This window comes from Corylus avellana, chromosome ca5 (assembly GCF_901000735.1).
Source record: "Corylus avellana chromosome ca5, CavTom2PMs-1.0".
Classification (NCBI taxonomy): Eukaryota; Viridiplantae; Streptophyta; class Magnoliopsida; order Fagales; family Betulaceae; genus Corylus; species Corylus avellana.
This window is the reverse complement of record NC_081545.1, coordinates 33,650,447-33,673,421: the sequence shown is the minus strand read 5'-3', so window position 1 is coordinate 33,673,421 and position 22,975 is coordinate 33,650,447. Positions and strand designations below refer to the sequence as shown.

General features: G+C 35.2%; 3 protein-coding genes and 1 non-coding gene across 4 annotated transcripts; all 4 read left to right on the top strand.

Moving 5' to 3' along the window:
* Positions 1-8,095: 8,095 nt before the first annotated feature.
* LOC132181206 (xyloglucan glycosyltransferase 4) lies at positions 8,096-10,807 on the top strand. The gene is made up of 4 exons (XM_059594322.1): positions 8,096-9,038; positions 9,151-9,459; positions 9,559-9,963; positions 10,054-10,807. Exons 1-4 carry the CDS (start codon positions 8,400-8,402, stop codon positions 10,687-10,689), a joined length of 1,989 nt encoding a protein of 662 aa, XP_059450305.1. The 5' UTR covers positions 8,096-8,399; the 3' UTR covers positions 10,690-10,807.
* Positions 10,808-13,834: 3,027 nt separating this feature from the next.
* Positions 13,835-13,908, top strand: TRNAV-AAC (transfer RNA valine (anticodon AAC)). The gene has a single exon. It is a non-coding gene; the product is annotated as a tRNA-Val (tRNA).
* LOC132183220 (ankyrin repeat domain-containing protein EMB506, chloroplastic) lies at positions 13,897-17,942 on the top strand. Its single transcript, XM_059596620.1, has 8 exons — positions 13,897-14,089; positions 14,465-14,878; positions 15,888-15,967; positions 16,211-16,309; positions 16,404-16,502; positions 16,583-16,681; positions 16,761-16,859; positions 17,246-17,942. Exons 2-8 carry the CDS (start codon positions 14,482-14,484, stop codon positions 17,348-17,350), a joined length of 978 nt encoding a protein of 325 aa, XP_059452603.1. The 5' UTR covers positions 13,897-14,089; positions 14,465-14,481; the 3' UTR covers positions 17,351-17,942.
* Positions 17,943-18,374: 432 nt separating this feature from the next.
* On the top strand, positions 18,375-22,735 carry LOC132182793 (uncharacterized). The gene is made up of 8 exons (XM_059596137.1): positions 18,375-18,498; positions 18,723-18,848; positions 19,572-19,730; positions 20,300-20,383; positions 20,655-20,747; positions 21,493-21,585; positions 21,675-21,818; positions 22,598-22,735. The coding sequence occupies exons 2-8, from the start codon at positions 18,750-18,752 to the stop codon at positions 22,718-22,720; spliced, it is 795 nt and encodes a 264-aa protein (XP_059452120.1). The 5' UTR covers positions 18,375-18,498; positions 18,723-18,749; the 3' UTR covers positions 22,721-22,735.
* Positions 22,736-22,975: the final 240 nt, after the last annotated feature.

Genomic DNA, 22,975 nt, shown 5'->3' with positions numbered 1-22,975 from the left:
GGAATTGTCCAACTCTCATTTTCAATGATGCTCACGTCATTACCGACATTCCTCCTTTTTCATTCCAAGTGTGAGACTTGGACTTTCAAAAGTATCATATCATCTCATGCCCCAACTTTCATCGTTACCGTCCACTACACCCTGGCCCTACCACTTCAATTATTAGTAAAGAAGTTTTTGTTCTTTCTTTGATTTTTGTTTTCTCTACAAATAGATATTAATTTAATGAGAAATGCTTGGTTGTATTATGTCATTAATCTCGCATATATTTTTATTGAAAAATGTATATTATTCTGAAGATTTACTTGAAATGAACGCTAAAATGTAAAAAAGTATATCCAATAAGGTAATTATATTAGACCATTAGCTTTTAGTGGTAAAATTGTACTTGGGTAATTAAGATTCATTGCTTCTATGATGAATGTACTTGCCAACATGTGCCTACTTTGTTAATTGTTCTACTTTTCTTGCTCTGCATATATTGCAATCATTATTAAGTTGGAATATCTTGCAAATTGCAATTTAGGTAGTAATTGTTTGAAATCTCATATAAGTTTTGAGTTACTCAACCATTTATCTGAACATATGAGTTCTATACAAGCTCTCTTATAATTAATGTCTAAATTTGCTAAAAATCATAATCCATCAATATCTCAGGAGAAGTATTAGAGAGACAAAAAAAAAAAAAAAATTAAACTGACGTGATAAGGGTTTTTAAATTAAAAAAATGCAATTTTTTCTCTCTTGTCTGCCACTCACGATCTACCACGTCAATTTTTTTAAAAAAATTAAGTTTATTTGTTTGATTCTTTAACACTTTCCATATCTCAGTCATGCAAGTTTTCATTAAACTCCAAAACACTTAATAAAAAGGCTAAAAAAGTAGTCTACTCAAACAACCCCTTCAAGGCTTCAAACAAAAGATCTGAAACCCTAAAATCAATGATGCTTACACGATTGCAATCACTCATATTTAAACCTTTTACACTGAATGTGACCTGAACCCCCTCTCAAAGCATAAAGATTAAAGAGTCTTTCTTTCAACAGTAGCAACCTGCTTGGGCCATTTGACTTGCAATTAATTTGAACTTTTATTTTCTAATAATAAAATTAATTATGCATTTAGTACACCTGGCTGCCTAAACTTAGTTTTAATCAAATCAAAGTGAGAGGATCCTTCACTACCTGGGGTTGTTGGTGAGCAAAGAAATTACCATTTGAATGTTTTCGCCTTTCTTTTACGGCGACTTGTTTATAGCTGTTAATTGTAAAAAGCCAAGCCAAGCCAGGCCTAATGTTTTTACAGCAATAACCGCTGTTGACACGAAAAGATGGGTCGGGTATAATCTTTTGGAGCAAGAAGTCATTGTTTGTTGCCGTGGAAAGTTTGGCCCAATCAAGATCTTCCCCAGCGCCACGTGAAAAGATGGTCGGCCTGGCCCAACCTTTCTCGGGATTTGTTCTGGGCGATAAAAGTTGGGCCTTGTTCAACAAAGCAACGCATTAATTTCTCCCGCACCAAATATGAATAATCAAGCGGGTTAGCCTCGGTGTCTGGTGATATGGAGTGGATCATTTGAACTTGATATAATATTTAGTTAGTTATATTTTATGGGTATTTTTATCTTTTTATTTTTTAAAGAATAAAAATGCTTATCCAATATAATTAATTGAATATTATTCAGTTCATTTAAACTAAAAACAATCATAATTCAATGATATTATGGGGAATTCGATTAGTGTCTCGAGGGCGTAGATACCTATGGGTCTTTAAGAGGCCTATCCACAAAGTCTAATCAGGCCGCAGGGCCGGCCAAACCCTTAAGCAAGTTAGGCTGTCGCCTAGGGCCCCCAATTTAATAAGGCCCTCAATTAATTATTATTATTATTATTATTATTATTTTTAAATCAATAAAACAATTTTAAGCCATTATTAGCGTCCATATTCTTTAATTAAAGCCCCCTAATCATGGTAAATAAATAATTTAAAAAAGGCCCCCCAATTTAATTTGAATTAGGATCCTCTCAATTTAGTTTGAACTGGATAATATCCAATTAGTTATATTTTAGGGCTATTTTTGTCCTCTAAAAAAGTGAAAAGAGAAAAATACTCTTCCAAGGCACCAATTAATGAATCCTAATAAAACAATTTCCATAAAAAAAATTAAATATATATTTGCCATCAATATATATGCTTTAATTAAGGCCCCCTACTTAATTTAAAAAAAATGCATTAATATCATTTGATTCTCCAACATTCCGAAATAAATAAGGCTTAAAAAATGGATAACAATAAATAAGAGAATCAAATCATAATCAAATATTCAACCCTAAAATCAAATGGGAAAAACATATAAATAAATGCTAGAAGATGAAAAGTTTCTAAAATATTTTATTCAATTACAAACTCCTCTATTTATAAGTTTCCATTTTTCTCTCTATATCTCTTTTCAAGACTTATTCAAATTTGAAATTTTCTTTTATTCTCCATAATTTTGCTATTTGCAAGCTAATCAGTGTTTAAGTTATTAAAATCATTCCATATATATGATCAACGAAAAAAAAAAAATGTTAGTTACCAAAAAGTCAATCAATCACTTTCATTATTATTTTTTATTTGATTTTTGAAAATATTTTTACAATTAAGAACAACGAAAACATTTTTGGTTTTTTATTTAATTTTAAGAAATTAAAATCACTAGACTATGATAGTTTGCAAAACAAATGTCTTAATCTAAAAAGTTTCCTAAAACATGATATCTATTATGATATTGATGGTTTAGAATTATTTTCAGAATTAAAAGTTTTAAAAGAAATTTTATAGAAGAAAGTGTTCCAATTGACATATTAAATTATATAAAAAGACTTGATTCTTTTCTAAATGCATGTATCGCTTATAAAATTTTATTAAAATAAATATTATTTAATATATATTAAAAAAATAAGGTCTCACTTAAAAGTTTTGTCTAAGGCCCCAAAATATATCGGTCGGCCCTGCACTAGGGACTCGATGACCCACAACTTGGCTAATTGCCAGAATTCGAGTGCACCTTCGCTAAAAAGATATCACTTAGCCACCTATTCTCCCTTGTTAGTTCAGCTAACTGGATGTCCATGCCATACGCCATTCTCAACAAACCAAGGGAAAAAATCTCAACATTAGTAATAACTTCTTCAGCCCTTAAAACCCTAAGAGAGAGCATAAGCATTGGCTTATATAAGAAAGCGAGGTAAACCTTGCAAATATTCAATCTGAACCTTTACAAATTCAATTTAATTCTTAGCAAAACTCTGCCTAAATTTCCATTCAACATACTTCACTATCAATTGGGTGTGTAGTAGTGTCAACGAATTTCAACAGTGAATCCTTCTAATCCTTTTTTCCGCTCTTTCTGATCTCCTCCCTAAAAGGTGGTTTAAAGTCACAATAGATCCTACATCCAACAGTATGTTTTCCCAGAAGTTTAAGGTTGCAATTGGGACAGCAAGTTAATTAGGTGTAACGTTACACCTAATGAGCAATACCAAAAGACCCAGTGATTGGAAGGTTTTTGGAAGTCTCCCCTGAAATATTGATAGTGTGATGGCGTGTGCAGTTCTTGATAATTAACAATTGACAATTCCCGACCATATTACCCAGCTATACAGGCTAGGCAAGGTGGCAGCTAATTAACTAAGGTTGTATCATCATATATGGTCTATTTATATCGAAGCCACAGTCCAATCTTGATTCAGAAATGGACATCCCACCCAACAGACAAGCTTTAGACTCCCGTCTAACATCTCAGACACTCCCACATTCTTCTTTCTTAGACACAGTGGCCACTCCCATTTTATGTCTGCCAATTGCAACCTTTTGTGACCCGGCCATGTGGATGTGGGTATTTATCTTCTCTTATTATACTACTGAAAATGTTAGTTTTTTGAGTTGTGACATGCATGCATATATGTAGCATATTTACTTTGTGTCGGCAGTGCATGACACAGATAATACCATGATACATGCTATGCATCAAGGGCCACTGTGTGTGGCCCAATATGGATGTAAATCTGGAGATTTGAATGTTTGTAGTGTAGCTTTCAAATCGACGTGACTGGGTTTGTAATCTGGATCACTTATCTACAGCTTCCTTCTTGATCGATCTCAGGATCAAGATTTGTTGGTTGGATGATTCTATTTAAAAGGGTGAGGTCCATTGAGGGACCCTTGTTAATTAACATTGATATTTAGTATAGATTTTCCCAATACAAAAATAATGCCTTGGATGTTTTTTAGTAAGTTAATTAATTAATTAAGAAAGCCTCCCTTGGATCTTGGGTCCTTGGGAATAAGAAACTAGGACAAACTTATTACAAGATCCCTCCGATAAGGGGTGTTATGGATCTAGGAAGTATCATAACTTGTAGAGAAAGTGTTGGTCACATCTGCACTATCATCTCATCATATATTTGTAAAGTGCTAGCCACATTTGCATTATTACTTTAAAATGACTAGTTAATATATATGAAGTTTCCCAAAAATTACTTATAAAACTTTGTTTCGCACGATAATTAAGTAAACAATGTGAGACTTAGCAATTAACACCCATAAATGTCTTTATAAACCACACACTTTAGATGTTTTACTACATCTTCACACTATGTGACCCTAGAATACACTAAAAAAAAAAAAAAAAATTAAGCATGAGACGTCAATTGAGTACACTAAAAAAAAAATTAAGAATGCAAAATAACATTTCTAGTTGTTTTTACCTAACTTGCCAAAGCTGGTAGGCCACAATACCCCCAATGGGAAATCTCTCAACCAATCCAATGTGCCCATGCACGAAGATAGAGATTAGTTTGGCAAAAGCTGATGTTGCTTTTAAGTATGAGCTCATATATGAAGCTGTTTTTAGTGGTGATGGAGAGGGCATTGCCAAAACTGGTAGGCCACAATTAGGCATTGCCAAAACAGCAAGCTTGCACCAAGCTGTTAGCATGGGATTTGGAGCTTCATTCATGTGCTGCTTATGCCAGACTTTGTCGGCACCTGGATGCAGTACGTAGATCAATGATTACATGCCATGGCATGCCACACAAATGTAAATAAATAGGCATTCAAATTCATTTCAGGAGGGTTTAACTTTATAGAATGAAAGTAAACATTAAAAGCCCCACATCTTTTAATATGTGATGACTACATATAACATATATATACAATACATATAAATGGTACACAAATAGCAATGGTGAAGGGAAAGTATATATTAATTAATTGATGTGCACAGGCTGCCATGGCCAGGGTACATAGCTGATCACATGCGAGAGTGGCCTGACCTCCCATGTGGCCGTGACAAAGAACAACAACAACCAAGACAAATCCATTTGAGATGAAATAATTAATCTCCCATGTTAATGTGATCCTCATGCTACTTCCCACTGCTTGGTTGCTGGGATGCATACCCATCAGACCACACATGAAACAAGCTGCCCCATTTGTTTCTCCACAGTAATTTATTAGAGAAAGTGTACGTCCTCATCGATCTGCAAGGGAAAAGTACTGTGATATTATCCTCTCCAACAATACTCCATTCAAAATTCTATGACCTTTATGAACAAAAATTGATTTCTTTTGTCCCCTATAGTAACTAATTAAAGTGTTGTTAATTAAGACGGAAAGCAGAGAAAAATAGTAGGAATTGAAATGGATCGAGTTCCTTGATTAGCGGTTATGGGAAAGGGTATTCTCTAATCAACAAACGCGGCACAATTGATACCTTGATTTGTGCATATGGTCAAAGGACGGTAGCTAGCTCCTCCTCGTGTAAGACCAACAGCTATTATTTAACTACTTAAAAAAAAAGCTATTATATATATATATGAAGTTTAAAATTGATATTAACTAACTATTTTAAAGTTGAGATAATTAATGTAAATGAAATGAACTTTCATTAAAGACTGATCACATGGGCTCCCAAGGCAGCGGGCTGGAGACCCCGCAGCAATAAATACTGTCTTTTTTATAATATGAGCTTATTTATTTATTCCTGATTTCTTCAAAAAAATAACATAAATAAAAAAAAAATAAAGGGATTCCATTTTGACACGTGCATGCTCTCTGACACTTTGATTAGATTTTCCTATGATCTTGATATGATGTTGCCTCAAATCTTTTCCTCTTAATTAACAAATTGACCTCTTACCAAAAAAAAAAAAAAAAAACCATTCTTCTACGTGTAGGTGACAAATTAAACTATTCTCTATCTCACTATCTTCATGAGCTGAGGAATATACCATAATAGTGCATGTGGAGCCGGACAGTGGACAGTTTCTCCTGCTTTTTACTAAATAAAAGCGACATTGTTTATTTCAATAATGAAAGCAACTATTACTGTACTCTTTTTTTTTTTTTTTTACTATTACTGTGCTCAGTTGAAGGCTACAACCAAATCACTACATATATTTATAAATAGTTCAAGCTTTATTTGGAATAAATTTTGTGATGTCCCTTACAATTGAATTGCCCTATTTTTTTTTTTTTTCTTTTCAAAAATTTGCGTATGCTGATTTATTTAAGAAAAATGATAAGTGTTTTTCTAGTATTTTTCTGGTATCCTCTTAACTGTGATGTAATTTTTAAAATTATCGTTGAATTTTAGATTATTATTATTGACTTTTAAAATAGCAGTAATTTTAAAAGTAACATTACAGTTTAGAGGATAATAAAAATCACCCCCTTTATTTAATGAGATCCTCTATAATTTGGGTGTCCAAATTTCACTCAAATTCGGATACCCCACAAAAAAAGGGACTATAGGACCCACTTGTCCTAGGCAATGCAAGGTATAAGGGCTACTTGTCTCATACAAGTGAGTATCACCACCACCACTCTATATAAACTATCAGAATTTCAATCAAATTTGAAGACCCTAATTGTAAGGGATTCTCTCTCTCTCTCTCTCTCTATATATATACTTGAGATAAATTTCTTTAAATTTGTAAATAAAATCACAAGATAACTCGAATTATACAAGAAACAAAATACAAAATCAGTCTCTTGGTTTACTTATGGAAGAACCATTTTTATAGAAAAGCAAACCATATGGATCTCTTCTATAAAATTCAAACAACTGGAAATGATTCTATGAAGATGCAAATCACAATAATTGATTTTGTATTTTTGCTCCAAACATAGTCCAGTAGCATGTGCTTACTTTGACTTCACATTTAATTATAGATTTTAACATTAATTACTTGATATATATATATATATATATATATTTATATATATATATATAATAATTACTTGTAATATTCTTTCCAGTTCATGCACTGCTAACTGTTACACGTTTCTCTGTATCAGGGGAAAAAATCATCGTTAAAAAAATAAAAAATAAAAAATCCTGTTTAGTAGATACCCGGAAATTGACCAACAAGTTGTTTAATTTACTTTTTATATCTTAAAAACCGAATATTCACGCTTCTTCTTTTTTTCTCTAAAGATTCAGATTAATTAAATTAAGATTAATTAGTTTTCAAAATGAAATTAATGATAATTAAAGTGCACATGGTATACAAATGCAATCATAAGTCATAACAAAGTATAGATGGTATAGTACTTAATTATCAACCAAACTAATAATAAATATTATAAAGAGAGTAAATTTGATTTCTTACTGCGCGTAAACATGGGTGGCGGTAAATAAAATAATATAATCAAAACCCAAACAAGGAATTGAGAAGCTTCTTTGAAAGTGGTGAAACAAGAAGGAAGCTTCTGCAGTATAAAATGGTGTCCAAAATCCAAATCAGCAGACAGGAACAACTTTTTTGTGCAGCTTGGCTGTATTTAGTTGTCACCCCCAAAAAGTTCTTGACTTCTTTACCAGGCTAGCCCAAGCTGGATATTCTGAGCTTGCGTATGTTAAAGCATTTGGTTGGTTCTAACTTGTAACTTGTTATCACTATTTTTTTTTTTACTCGTAGGATGTTTCAACCAATCAAACACAGATGCCATTGCCGGTTGATTCGTCTTGATGGTACTTCGTCACCTCATTTGTCGGTTTCAGAATTATATAATAGAGCTGGCTCTTCCAGTTCTTACCATATAGAAAAATAACTTCTTTATTAGTAGTTCACAGCTGATGCCAATGAGACCGAGTACATTTTCTGCTTTGACATGAAAGATCAATTGTCAACCTTCATTTTCAACTCGATCTGAAACTTGGGATTCTGTTTCCACTCTGATTTCAAGGATCCAGATTTCAGAGGAAACCATATAAAATTGACCATTTTCGAGGTTTCCTTCTCCTAACTGAATTCCCGGTTCATCCCATTTCTTCTTTTCCGAAATCTTGCTCTGGGAAGTGATTCGTTTTCCACTTTCTTTCCTTTGAGGTTGAGTTCCGGGGAAGGAAATGGCATCAAACTCTGTTGTGGTCACAATTGAGAAGACTGACAACTTCTCTTTACTGGAAGTTAATGGTTCGGATTCATTTTTGTTTCCGGATAAGCAGAAGGCTGTAAGTCCCAAGCAATTTACATGGGTTCTTCTTCTCAAAGCTTACAGAGTTCTGACCAGTCTTTCATGGCTGGCCATGGCTTTCAGGACCATGTTTGTTTCAGTTAAGAAACGCATTTCCTTGTCTGATGTAAGTGAAGAAGACCCAAGAAGCAGAGGAAGGTTGTATAGATTTATCAAAGTTTTTTTAGTTATTTCAATTCTAGCTTTGGTGTTAGAAGTCGTTGCTCATTTCATGAAATGGAATTTGCAAATGATTCAGCCTTGGGAGGTTCACGGCCTCGTGCAATCGTCCTATATGGCTTGGCTGTCTTTTAGAGTTGACTATATTTCTCCGTTTGTGATGCTGCTTTCAAAATTCTGCGTCGTGCTTTTCTTGATTCAATCACTCGATCGGCTACTTCTCTGTCTTGGGTGTTTCTGGATCAAGTTCAAGAAGTTGAAACCCACAATAGAAGGAGAAGCTTATGACATTGAGGATTCTTCAACTTTCCCAATGGTTCTTGTTCAGATTCCCATGTGCAATGAGAGAGAGGTAAGAGAAGAGAACATTTCTTGTTTTCTCTAATCAATTCTTTGTCAATGCTTTATTGCTTGTTACAACTCTGTTTTTTGGTCTGGTGCTGAAATATTATGTTTGATTTAAGGTGTATGCGCAATCAATTGCTGCTGTCTGTGAGCTTGATTGGCCAAGGGACCGAATTTTAATCCAAGTCCTGGACGATTCAGATGATGGAAATCTACAGCTTCTGATCAAAGATGAAGTCTCCTCATGGCACGAGAAAGGAATCAACATAATCTACAGGCATCGACTAATCAGAACTGGGTACAAAGCCGGGAATCTAAAATCAGCAATGTCGTGTGACTATGTCAAAGATTATGAATTTGTTACAATATTTGATGCAGATTTCCAGCCAAATCCTGATTTCCTTAAACTGACCATTCCTCACTTCAAGGTAATATAACCCAAATAAGAACAGGAAAATTAATTTCCTTTTGGTACTCTCAATCAAACAATAGTCATCTTAATTAAGGATGTTTTTTGATTTGTACAGGGAAAACCCCAATTGGGTCTTGTCCAGGCTCGCTGGTCATTTGTGAACAAGGATGAGAATTTGCTTACAAGGCTCCAAAACGTAAACCTCTGCTTCCATTTTGAGGTGGAGCAGCAAGTGAATGGCGTTTTTCTCAATTTCTTTGGATTCAATGGAACGGCCGGTGTTTGGAGAATCAAGGCTTTGGAGGATTCAGGAGGCTGGCTTGAGAGAACCACAGTCGAGGACATGGATATTGCAGTTCGAGCTCACTTGAATGGATGGGATTTCATCTTCCTCAATGATGTCAAAGTTCTTTGTGAGTTGCCGGAGTCTTATGAAACTTATAAGAAGCAACAGCACCGTTGGCATTCAGGTCCAATGCAGCTCTTCCGGTTGTGCCTTCCTGCTATCATAACTTCCAAGGTTTCCTCAAAATTCCTAAAAATTTCGATTCTTTTTACCTTAAAATTCTGAAGAACTTTTTTAATCTTGGATTTATGTTTGTTTGTGCAGATATCTATTTGGAAGAAGGCCAACCTGATATTTCTTTTCTTTCTGCTAAGGAAACTTATACTTCCCTTCTACTCATTCACATTGTTTTGTATCATACTTCCATTGACCATGTTCATACCTGAGGCAGAGCTACCTCTTTGGGTGATTTGCTATGTCCCCATTTTCATGTCCTTTTTGAACATTCTCCCTTCACCCAAATCCTTCCCTTTCTTGGTTCCATACCTACTGTTTGAGAACACAATGTCTGTTACAAAATTCAATGCCATGGTCTCTGGGCTGTTTCAGCTGGGAAGTGCTTATGAGTGGGTGGTAACCAAGAAGACAGGCAGATCATCAGAATCAGACTTGTTGGCTTTTGCAGAGAGGGAATCAAAGTCTTCTAGTGAAGAGAAGATCCTTAGGAGGCATTCTGAGTCTGGTTTAGAATTGTTGGGTAAACTTAAGGATCAGAAACTCCCTTCTTTGAAGAAGAGAAATAAGCTCTACAGGAAGGAACTTGCGCTTGCTTTTCTTCTACTCACTGCATCAGCCAGAAGCCTCTTGTCTGCACATGGAGTTCATTTCTATTTCTTGCTGTTCCAAGGGTTGTCTTTCCTGGCCGTAGGCTTGGATTTAATTGGTGAGCAGATGAGCTAAAATGGAGTAGACAAAGTGTATTATTGTTTGAGCTTATATTTTTTTGGGATATATAGTGGAATTAAAGAGCTAAAAATGGAAATTCAAATGTGTATGCTTTACAAGCATTTGCATTTAACCTTGAGCTGGAGCTGCATATATTAGAAACAATTGGTATTGGGATCATTAGATAAAGAGATAACATGTCAAATTCGGTTCATTGTAAAATCAAATGTTGTGGATGTTTGAATAATGAGAACGACCTTGTTAATACAAAAACAAGTAGTTCAAAACATGGTCATGTTACTTTCAATTGATATATGATCCTTGTTTGTTTAATGCAATTCCAGATATGAATGAGAGAAACAGAGTATTTAAGAAGGGAAATCAGAGAACTAGTACAGAATCAAAAAGAACACCCAAAAGACAAACTCAGTCCCTAAGCCAAAGGGTAAGAAAAGTCACAAAAGTTGGTTAGAAGTCCATTCAACTCTTTGGAAAAAAAAAAAAAAAAAAAGAAGCTGGTGTTATGCCCTAATTAAGACACGATCCCAACCATTAATTCAAATCTAATCTAATGGTTCTAAATCTATTATGCAGCGGTCACATGCCAAACTAAAAAGTCATATGGCTTATTAATGGTCACATGGCTTATAACATAAAAATTAAAAGGCTTAAGATAAGAAAATACTTAAGTTCAAGACACAAACACAGTAACTACAATCAACCAAAATTGGTAATATAATTAAACCTATAGACGGCTAGGCTTCCTTTTAGACTTTTTAGTGGTTTTTTCCAGGTGGTCAAGTGTTTGTATAAAGTCCTCTTCCATATGCTTTCCATCAATCCCCTTAGGTAAGGGAGAACTCGCTGTCGAGTTAGAATCTCCATGGTATGAAATCAAGTAGCATACATTGAAAATGTTGGAGGTTTTAATATGACTTGGAATAAAAAAACTGACTATTTTTTCTCGAGTTAAAGCGGCCCACATATGATTTCTGATGATTGGGAATTCAAGAGAGGGGAATAAGATTGATTTTGAGTAATTTTGGTGTTATATATACTACTCGACTCTACTTAACAAAAACTATTTTATCAAAAGAGATGTGCTATACATTTTTTCACGTCCTTTTCTCTCAATTTTTAAAATTATCATTGGATATGTGAGATTCATATGGATCCCATACATAGGTCCACATATCCAATGATAATTTTGAAAATTGAAAAAATAGAAAAATGAACCACAAAATAAATGAATTATTACTACGAAAAGATCCAAGAAATTCAAAACATTGTTTGATTGATACCCTTTTGAGGACATCTAATCTGTTTTCTGACGGAAGAAATCCTAAAACATTTAATTTTTGATTCATAATAAAAATGGATTACAAAACTTTTTTTTTTCCTAGATAATAACAATTAATCTCTTTTGGCTTATCCAGATAAGATCCAGTTAGGATTTTCTCTATTTCATTTGAACGAGAGAATATCATGTTAGTTATAATGAAGAGTAATTTTGTCTCCTAAAAAAACAGAAAGACAAAAGTACAATTTCATTATAATTAACTGGATATTATCCCGTTCATTTGAATTGAACTGGGATCGATTATGTTCCATCTAGAAAATGGTTATTTATTCTCAATGCATTTCAATAAAATTCTCTTCACTTTTCCTCTCTCCCTCTCACATGGCTTCTCCTCCCAAGTTTTATCTTCATTTCCTCCTCTTACTCCTCCCTCTCTTACTCTTGCTCCAAAGCTCACCATATCTGCAATGGCCTTCTTCAGAAGAAAGCTCACCATATCTGCAATGGCCTTCTCCAGCAGAAGCTGACGAGATCATAAAAGCTCTATGGGATACAGGGCGTTACAAGTTGGTGTCAATATTACTCAAGAACAATCTCCACCGTATAATACCGTGCATGAACATGCAAAACAAACTTCCCATCACCATATTTCTTCCTGCTGAGAATGAAGCGTTCCGCTTCGCCGGCCGGAACAGGGGCCCACTTGAGTACCACGTTGTAACATCGAAGGTTGTCGAAGAGGATTTTGATTCGGGTCGTCTCTCCGGCGGTTCTGAGCTAATGACGTGTCTTTCAGCGTACAATCTTACTGTAACTGATCATCCGAGAGGCGGCTATTCCATCAACGGCCGGAGAATCATGGATTGGAATATTTACAGTGATCGGAATGTAATTGTTCATGGGATCGAAAATTTCTTTAATTCTGTTGCTTTTCAATTCGAGAAATATTCTTTTTAAATAATGTAATTGTATTTCTTCTTTCCAAGTGTTTCAACATGCACCAATAATATCCAATCTTTTTATTCTCTAATCTTCGTAAATCCAATGCCATGAGTAGATCGATCGATATTTTAACTTATATATTTACTTTGTTGCTTTTAAGAAATCTTAATTCCCGGCCTCCTTGTTTTAAACTAAATATAAAGAAACCACTAAGGGTGGTAGTTTAATGGTCTCAAGGAAATTTCCATGAGGTTGGGCATGCACTAGGGCCTAGGTTCAACTCCTGCAATGAAAATCCTTCAGCCTATTAGTGTTAGTCACCTTGAGTCACATTGATGCTCTTGTCGGGTGGGTATTAAGTTATAGCTCGGTTGGTCTTGAGGAAACGCTTGCGGTTCCCACCGTCTAAATCCGTCCTGAGTGGCGCCCTGCAGGTTGGTGCTACTATGGTAACGTTCAAGTAGGATAGCTACAATTGGCCTCTCCCTCCAATCTTTTTCAATTAAAAAAAAAATCTAAATATAAAGAGAAATTATAAAATTGATTATATATCATAACTTTCACCTATCTCTATGAGTTCATGTAGTGAATGAGTGAATTTACGGTTGAATTTGTGTAGAACTCACATAAGTCTACAAATTCAATAATGAATTCATTGTATTTGCAAAAAGAGATTATTAAAATATTTAGTCACAATATTGCATGTAACACTAAAGATTGATTTATTTTTTGTTTGAAATAAGGAGGGATTAATATTCCTTAAAATTTTTAAAATATTCTATCAATTAGACCTTTTCAAATCTCAAAAAATATTTTAAAATGATATGATGAAGATTTTGCTATATCATATTCGTTCACAATTTTTAGCTTACATGAGAATATAGTTAGAAATTAAAATAACGTTCAAAATAGCAAAGAGGTGTCGTGGTGTAGTTGGTTATCACGTCAGTCTAACACACTGAAGGTCTCCGGTTCGAACCCGGGCGACGCCAGGTACATCCTTCAATCGTTTTTTCACTTCTCAAATGAGCGAGAGAAATAAAGAAATAAAACCGTCGCTTTGGGTAGCGCTTTGGTGATAACACAAAATCGCGGTTTAGAAATCTCTTTTCTACTTTTTAGCTCAAAGCAGTCCCGCCAGAGCTAAGAGTCCTCCTGCCTTCTCTGTTTCAGGTCTGGCACTTCTCTCTTCGTTCTTCCTTTTCAGGGTCTTCTATAGCTAATTCCAATTATTGGGTTTCCTAGAATTTGGTTCATTTCGATTTTCAATTAATTTTAAAGTTCTTCTGGTGTTAAATATTTGCACGTTATTCATTGCACAACAGACGTTTGTGGAAATGCCTTACAGTTACTGACACCTGCACTGCTTCGTAGACCTTAGTCACCTTACCATCCGTGTTAAGGAAAATGCTACTCTGTTGCGTATTAAGTGGGTTACCCCTGCACATAGCACGCGTAGACATTTATGCTTGGTGCAGTAGGCGCATGCTAATTCTTGAAGTGACAGATTCGATTATAACTCATTCAATTTTATATCCATTTTGACAGCTAAAGAGACGTAGAAAATGGTGTCTTGGGCCACGGCAACCTTTTCGTCGAATCAACTTGTTCCACTTTCTGCTGTTGTTACTGCTGCAGCTGCTCCTTGTTCCAGCTGCAGAGCCAATTTCTTGAAAGTATGTAGTCCAAGAAGAGGAAGGTTTTATTTGTTTGTTCCTGAGAACCACTCAAGACTGAGGACTTTTGTGGTTGAGTCAAACCGAGTTTCTACATTACAAACTCGACCGGGTACTTGGGAAGATCCTGATGACGGCAGTGGTAGTGATTATGACGAAGAAGATGAGGAAGTGGAAGAAAATGACTTGGATTATGAGAGTGACTGGGAGGAAGAAAGAGATGCTTCAGCTACAACTAGTGTTGATAACCCCACAACAAATAAGTATGAGGAGGATCTTGTCAAAGGTTATTACTTTGCTATAACCCTTTATTCTCCTCTGTATCTAAATCTGTTTTCTGCTTCCGTTGGTACTGTTGTTTTCAATGAGAGTGAATGATTTGAAGTAGAAAGAAGCTTGAAATCTCTAGAACTTTATAACCTTATCTCCTGGGAATAAACGACATGGAAATAATTAGTCTTTATCTTTGTAAGTTTTGTGAAGTATAGCATAAACCAAGTTAGCTCAAAACATTAGGTGATCTGTTTCTATTGTAAACTAATAGTTAGGATTGATTGTTCTACGCCTAATGAAGTGGAGGTCATTAGTTTGAATAATCCTCCTCCTCTTGTGTGGACATGTCAAAAAAAAAAAAAAAGTACTTGATAGCCAAGGATCTGACTAATCCATGTTTGAATGCAATTACCCAAGCCAAGAACTTTATACTCTCCATTTCAGACATATAGTAAGTGATGTTTCATAATACTAGATTCACCTTTGTTCCCTAAACCATGGCCGGAAAAGCATTAGAGGATGGTGGGAAAGAAAATTCTTTTTTTCTGCTAATGATGATGACAAAGACAATATTCCCTGCTCTCAATGATTCTGGTCTCTTGTTGCATATCGACTAGGAATGTATAGGTGACTCTGAAAAGAACCAAAACTTCTTGTGCATAATTTAGTACAGGGTGTCCCTTAATTTAGTAACAAACTGGCAAAGTTCCATTTAGCCTTTGCAGTTCAGGAGAGGACCAAGCTCATCTAAAAGCTGAATTAAACCAACCAAGCAATATCATTTTGGTTGGATTTTGAGGTTGCATTCGACCCTAGTTTGTGCTGCCATCCTGCATCAATTAAAATTTAAGACTTTCATCTAAATTCGTTTCCATCGTGTGGGTGTCTCAAGTTTTTTGGTGCATTCTAGCTTATCCCTTGTTATCTAATTACATCATATTTATACACATCTATGGGTTTGCATTCTCTCAGCTCCTATGTAATTGTCAAGCAACTGTTATCAGCTTTGCTTATTACTGCAGAGGTTGAACAGCTTTTGGGCCCAGAAGAAAGAGCAATTTTGCAACAGAATGTGACACCTAACCTGGGAAAAATCTCATCTGTAAGTATTGAAAATATTGATTAGCTTCCTTTTCTTCTTCTCTTTATATAGTTTTAGTAGAATTAGTAGTTTCTCCTGCTGGTTAAATATCTCCTAGTTTAGTTATTACAAGAAACTGTTGGGAAGCACGTACTACTTGCTATAGAATTTTATTCTTGAAACAGAAATTATATGTGCAGTTTCTTGCTAACTGAGGGTTTATAACTTTTCCATCTTTGTAATTTTTCTACCCCAATCATTCAGGCAAAATGGAGCCCACTCCATACTCTTGCGCTATCAGGGCAAATATCTTTCATGGATAAGCTACTAGAAAATGGGCTCGGTATTGATATTCTTGATCAGGTGAGGTCTATTCATATATTAGTCCCACATTTATGTCCAAGTTGATAGCATCTTTCTTCTGGACTAACAAATCTTATATAATTTGGCAAAACAGGATGGTCTCACTGCTCTCCATCAGGCAATTATAGGCAAAAAGGAGGCTGTAATAAGTCATCTTCTAAGAAAAGGTGCAAGCCCTCATGTCAAAGACCGGGTGAGGATAAGATTTTCATTTTCATAAATCAACAACAAATACCAAGGATCTGTGGGTTTATATCTTTATCCTCATGTCAGGATGGTGCTACTCCACTTCATTATGCGGTTCAAGTTGGTGCCATGCAAACTGTGAAGTTATTGATAAAATACAAGGTTGATGTAAATGCTGCAGATAATGTGGGTAAAGTTTTTAAATTTCCTTAATTACCGTATCCTGTTGATGCTTGTCTCATAGCATGTTTATGAGTTCTTTCAGGAGGGGTGGACTCCATTACACATTGCCATCCAAAGCAGAAATCGATATATTGCAAAAATTTTGTTAGTCAATGGCGCAGATACACACAGAAGAAATAAGGTAACTTTCTAGAACCATACATATCCCCAGAAAATTGTAATAATTCAGTTCTAGCCTCTTTTTTTTGTTTTTTTTTTTGTTTCAGGTTTTCATTGACTGATATCAGAGAGTCTAGTCATATCTGTTCATGGGAGTTTTGTGATTAAATTTTGGCAAATAGAAAAAAGAAGAAGTTAACTATGTAATCACACGTGCAAGTTCTGCATGTCTCTGTTTCCTATTCTTTTCTATTGCATTGTCATGCTTAGTTAGTTTATGATACTTTCATCTACTTTTTCTCGTATAAAGCTAATTTTTGGTGATGCATGAAAATTGATAAGCAAAGAGTTTTTCTTGTTTGCTTTCAGTGAAGGTGCAATTAACTTGGTGGGTTTTACTGCTTTCAGGATGGAAGAACACCCCTGGATCTGAGTCTGTGTTATGGTAAAGACTTCAAATCATATGATCTCGCCATGTTACTGAAGGTAGTGTCTGCTAACAGAGATCTTTGATGGAGACTGGGAATACCACAATGTTGAGATAGAATCTTCTGTTGCAAGAATGTTTCTAGCAGTTGCTGCTATAATCTTCTCAATGGTCGTGCATTCTGTGGTTGTGTGAGACTATAGTGAAGTTTCTTGACAGGCTAATTTGTATCGACTTCCTCACATATCATGGTTATCATGGCTTCTTTCTTCGCTAGTAAATGTTAACAGGATTCTTACAGGATGACAATGTATACATTATGTATGTCTAGTTTACCCAAAAGCACTTCAGTGACCTGCAGACCTTATGGAGACACGAAGATTTGTGTAAAAGGATGCAACCAATGGAGAAAGTTGGAAGGACTGTTCCTGCAGCCAAATGGTGTGGGATAGTGTATCTGTTTATTTTTTTTACATGTATGTAGGACTGCTGCTACGGGATGGATTTAATCTTTTGTTCCTTGTATAAATGTCTATCAAGGAATGCTATGGCCTATGGGCTTTTCCTGGGTGTCCCTCACCCCCCAAAAGAAAAAAAAGAATCAGTTCGTTCTTTGCTTAATTATTTCTTGCTATGTGGATTTGGTTAATTTTCACATTCTATTCCTCTGGGTTTTTTGATTTTATTCCCCTTCTTTCTTCTCCCCCAATTTTCTCTATTAATTCTTTTTCTTGCCGATCATTTTCGAAGTTGAGAATTGTTCTGCTAGACTGAAACATGTGTTTCATATGTTATGGGACATATCTTAATCCCAACATATGAGACACAAGTTTTAGTCTCAACGAGCTCAGTTTCAATTGAAATTAAAATTGAATCCAAATCAAATAAATGATTGATATTGCATCAAATACTCATTATAGTGCATACACATAATAATGTGATAATTAAAAATCTATATTAGGTCACACTAATGAATCCGAATCCGGGTAATTGTTGACCATAGTAAATGGTTGACACAACCCAACCGACTAGTTTAACGTATGGACTCTGGACTCTGGAGTGAGTGGCCCATGAACCATGCTTTTGCCTCTTCGCTTTCCCGCCAAGCCCAGAAACCATTTCTTCACCAACCTCGCCATCTCTCTCAGTCTGCCATACCACACTTCAAAAAACGACCAGTGACTACCCCTCTCTGTCTGTCTCTTATTAGAAAACACGACCTTTATCTGCTAAGGTACGGAGCTGATTTTCGACTAAATTTCTTTTGCTCTGATTGTGATCTCGCACTAGCTTCCGTGTTTCGTTCTTAAAAAATTCAGGGTTTTTTTTTCTCGTGACCTTGATTGATCATCATGAATATAGCTAAGGATCATTGAAAATAAAAATGTTTGTCTAAATTGAAATTTTATATGTTTATTGGGGTTTCTTCATATTTGGTGCTACTTCTGCGTTTTGCAGTGAAGATTTTGGTCAGTCGGACAACAAATGGAGGAAGAGAAGGACGCGTTTTACGTTGTACGGAAGGGAGATATCATTGGCATTTACAAGAGTTTGAGGGATTGCCAAGATCAAGCTGGATCTTCCGTAATCTTTTTCAACCTTATGATCTAATTCCTTTTCAGTTTATCTTTGTTTGAAGCAGCTCTGTAATCTGTATGATGCGTCAATTTCTTTCTAGGTTTTTCTTATCTTTTAGTCAGCTCTGTACGTGCCCAGTTGAATTTGGTCATCTGGGTTTTATTTGTTTGAATAAATTTACAGTTTGTTGCTATGGATTCCCGAAAGGGTTTTATTTGTTACATTGCTTGGTTGTGGTCTGCATTGTGTTTAATACTGAGGCTTCTTGCATGCGTTTGCTTCGTTGTTTAACTGTCATTCTGTAAATTAGGTTGCTTGTTCAAAAGGGTTAGATTACGGTTAGTTTGCACTGGTTGGTACTAGCGCCCATCTGTTTCTCTTTGTATTTTCAGGTCAAGTATGGTTTATGTTATAAAGTTTCAATAAGTTAATTCAACTCTAGGCTGGGTTGTGTAAGGCGATTCTCACTTCTCAGCTATGAGACTTTTGGGTTGTACCCTTGGTATAAAGAATGACTGAAAGCCATTCTGTGTTTTGTGGATGGTTATATCAGTTTTTGTCAATAACAACATTGTTGTAGCTAGTTCATTGTCACTTAGTTTGATATTTCCTTCTTTTGACGGGTTGAGCTATTGGAAAAAACATTAAGAGTGATGCATGAAACAATCCTTATTCTCACATATTTGTGTTGCTGCAGACTTTGAAAATAAGCTTTCTTTTCCTTTATAGGTGTGCAATCCTTCAATAAGTGTGTATAAAGGATATTGTTTGCCTAAGGAGGCTGAGGAGTACTTTGCCTCACATGGGCTTAAAAATGCTACTTATTCTATCAGTGCTGTTGATGTGAGAGAAGATCTGTTAGGCGAACTTGTTGCTTGCCCTTATCAGGTTTGTTGACTTAGCACCTTAATGTTTCAGAATATTATTTATGGTTTTTTTTTTTTTTTTCTTTGGTCTCTTTTACTAGTAGGTCTGCGTCTGCCAAGGCTCTTCTGCTGGTTGAAGTCCACTTCATGAGTGTCAAACGGCTTGATGTTGTTGGCTTGAAATTTTGTGGAGATGCACTCATTTTTATCAAAATTTTGAGTGTTCTTCTACATTGCGACAAACTGTGTTTCTGAACTATTTATAGACATTATAGTCTTTGGCCAAAGGAACAACATTAAATGATGTTTTATTGATTTTCTTGTAGGGCCAATTTGAAGTGTTGACCATTGTATTGTTTTCTTGTTTGATATGGAACTGTAATACCCCAGGCCCCTGGGACATGCGGGCATAAGGAAAGGAAAAAACATTGAACCACTTGGGTGTCTGTGTATCATGTTATCAGAACTCTTCTAATTTCTTTCTGCCATGGTGTAGAATAAAAGTGGTTAACAAAATCAGCTTTTTGATATTATAGAGAAATTTCTCTTCAGTTATTGATTGTATGATTGATCATATTATTTTTCTTTCAGCAACCAGCTTCTTCTAAACTAAAAGCAGCTAACAAGGATTCTCCTCCAAAGAGATCACAAGAAGTTCTTCATTCACATAACATTGTAAGTTAAAAGACATTACCTATGGTTTATATAGGAGAAAGTTGGTTTATCCAAGACATAGTTTTTTTTTTTTATAATTTTTTTTTTTATAAGAGTTGATCAGAGACAATTTTGGAACTAAAAGAAATTGGCGCATAGATTATAGCATACCCCATAATAAAATTGCACTGTTATAAGCTATTATTTTGCATATAGCATCTTTGAGAGAATATGGAATGACTTGATTATGTTGTGGTAGTTAGTAATCACTTTGTATGATTTTGTTCCACAGGTGGCTGGATCAACTTCTCTTTTGACAAATCCTCAGAAGAAACATTTCAAATCAGATAGTTGCAATGAAAGTCATACAATTTCTTCCAGTTGTGTAAGCTGCTGACCTGATATCTACTGCTCATGTACTAAGACCACAACCAATACTACTATTTAATTATTTATGTGCATACATGATTGTGCATTTAATCTCAAAAGTATCCATGCCCGTGAATTCACTTGCATTCATATAACATGTGTTAATTTTGTATCCATTCCATTAGTTCTTTGAGCGTATTCCTTTCATTCTAGTGGTTACAAATATGTAATGGAAGTACAAGGTTTTGTTTAAATTGCACTTCGCCCTCTCAAATTACCAATCCAATTGCACTTACCATTCCCCCTTTTTTCTTTTTCTTTTTTGATAATTACACTTGTACTTTCAAATTATGACTCATTGCAACTCGGACCTATAAACTACCAAAATGTACTAGTAAATAATGATTAAAAAAAACTGAAGCAAAGTCTCTGTTATGCTGGGGGGGAGGGTGTAGTTGCAGTAGTAGTTTGAGGAGGCCAAGTGTAATTTACCCATTTTTAAAAATAAGTAATCTTGTTGTTCAGCACTTTATTGAAGTAAAATGAAGTGATTGCACTTTATTAGTGTCCAAATTGGTGTCTAGACACATGCCAAGAAAAGATGAGCAAGGTGTCTGCATGGAATAAATGCTCCACTGCTTATGAACTTGATATTTATTTATGTTGGCTTGTGGCTTTTGTCAAGCCAAAATGCATAGAGCTGAATGAACTATCTGTGAACTAACAGTGCCATAATATGCCTCGTCCATCTTTATGCTCAGAGTTCCTGTTCTCTGGAGTTTGATGGTGCTTCAAAAGGAAATCCTGGACAAGCTGGTGCAGGAGCTGTGCTGTGTGCTGAAGATGGAAGTATGGTATGCAGTTAACTGAAAAATATCTGTTGGTTTTAGGTTTCTGTGTCCTTTTGCGAAATGTAGCTCTTTCTAACCTCGAGGCTTGGTAGGTCTGCCGATTGAGTGAAGGGGTGGGCATTGCAACAAATAATGTTGCTGAATATCGAGCTGTAATTTTAGGTTTGAAGCATGCCCTTAAGAAAGGATATAAACACATTCGCGTCCGGGGAGACTCTAAACTTGTTTGTATGCAGGTTTGTCTTCTTCTTTTTTTTCTTTTTCTTTTTTAATATTCTTCATCTTTTATCTACATATCTTATATCTACAATTTTGAACATGTTGCCATTAGAAGGAGAGAGAGAGAGAGAGCATGTAAAAATGAAGGCAGATAGTGATTACAAAAAAAAAAGAGGGGGGGGGGCGGCATTACAAAACAAAAGGTGAAGAAGCAGTTCAAATCAGGAATCATATAACAAGAAATGCTACTACCATCCAGTCCCCTGGTGGCACCACACCCAAATACCCAACTCTTATTTACAACTTATTGGTGCCTTTATATGCCTTTGGTGTACTTTATGGGTGACTTCGTTACTTCCTTTTCATTTTATCATTTACATCCTCGTGAGAAGTCCATCACTTCATATTGGGCTTGAATAAAACTGCTGCCTGTATATGAATGTACAATTTCCATATAATGCATTTAATGTGCATATACTGAATATAAGGAAGATACATCTCAAGGGTAGTAATGTGACGTGATTGTTGTTGTATTTATCTTATTTTAATCCATTGGTCTACCTAGTCTACACTATTCTGATGTGATATCAGAGGTTTTCAAGAGCTGTGGGATTGGTCATTGTGTGGATGCTTCCATGATACCAAGGCTACTGTATAGCCTTAGATGTTCTGATAGCAAATTACATGTTTTACTTCATTGCTTTACCTCTCACCCACTGGCTTTCCTTGTTTCTATTCTGTCTTTTGATATGTTGATTGTTTAATATTCATTTTTACGAGACCTCCTTATTTACAGATTCAGGGACTTTGGAAAACCAAAAACCAGAATATGGCTGACTTGTGTAAAGAGGCCAAGGAGCTCAAGGATAAGTTTGTGTCATTCCAGATCAATCATATTGTTAGGGTACATGCAAAATGATTACTTGTTTCCTTAAAATTCTGCACTATCTATATGATATCTTTTAGAAAGCTATTACTCCCGCTGCTCCACCAAAAAAGAAAATTTACAAATGATACACATTCTAATGAAACAAACACTATTAAAATGCCCTTAGATAGGACCCAGGAAAACGGGTTAAATTTTGGAAAAGGGTGGACTAATTTTTATTTTTATTTTTAAAAAGATGGTTCAAATTTAAGGATAATATGAAAGTTAGATGGATAAATGCTTTCA

Bases quoted from the DNA above. Each gene is read 5' to 3' on its own strand.
- LOC132182793 (XM_059596137.1), top strand. From the start codon at position 18,750: ATGGAGGAAGAGAAGGACGCGTTTTACGTTGTACGGAAGGGAGATATC. The intron at 19,731-20,299 runs GTTTGTTGACTT...TTTTTCTTTCAG, and splicing joins TTGTTGCTTGCCCTTATCAG to CAACCAGCTTCTTCTAAACT. The intron at 20,748-21,492 runs GTAAGCTGCTGA...CTTTATGCTCAG, and splicing joins ATACAATTTCTTCCAGTTGT to AGTTCCTGTTCTCTGGAGTT.
- LOC132183220 (XM_059596620.1), top strand. From the start codon at position 14,482: ATGGTGTCTTGGGCCACGGCAACCTTTTCGTCGAATCAACTTGTTCCA. The intron at 14,879-15,887 runs GTTATTACTTTG...TTATTACTGCAG, and splicing joins TGAGGAGGATCTTGTCAAAG to AGGTTGAACAGCTTTTGGGC. The intron at 16,310-16,403 runs GTGAGGTCTATT...TTGGCAAAACAG, and splicing joins GTATTGATATTCTTGATCAG to GATGGTCTCACTGCTCTCCA.
- LOC132181206 (XM_059594322.1), top strand. From the start codon at position 8,400: ATGGCATCAAACTCTGTTGTGGTCACAATTGAGAAGACTGACAACTTC. The intron at 9,460-9,558 runs GTAATATAACCC...TGATTTGTACAG, and splicing joins TGACCATTCCTCACTTCAAG to GGAAAACCCCAATTGGGTCT. The intron at 9,964-10,053 runs GTTTCCTCAAAA...TTGTTTGTGCAG, and splicing joins CTGCTATCATAACTTCCAAG to ATATCTATTTGGAAGAAGGC.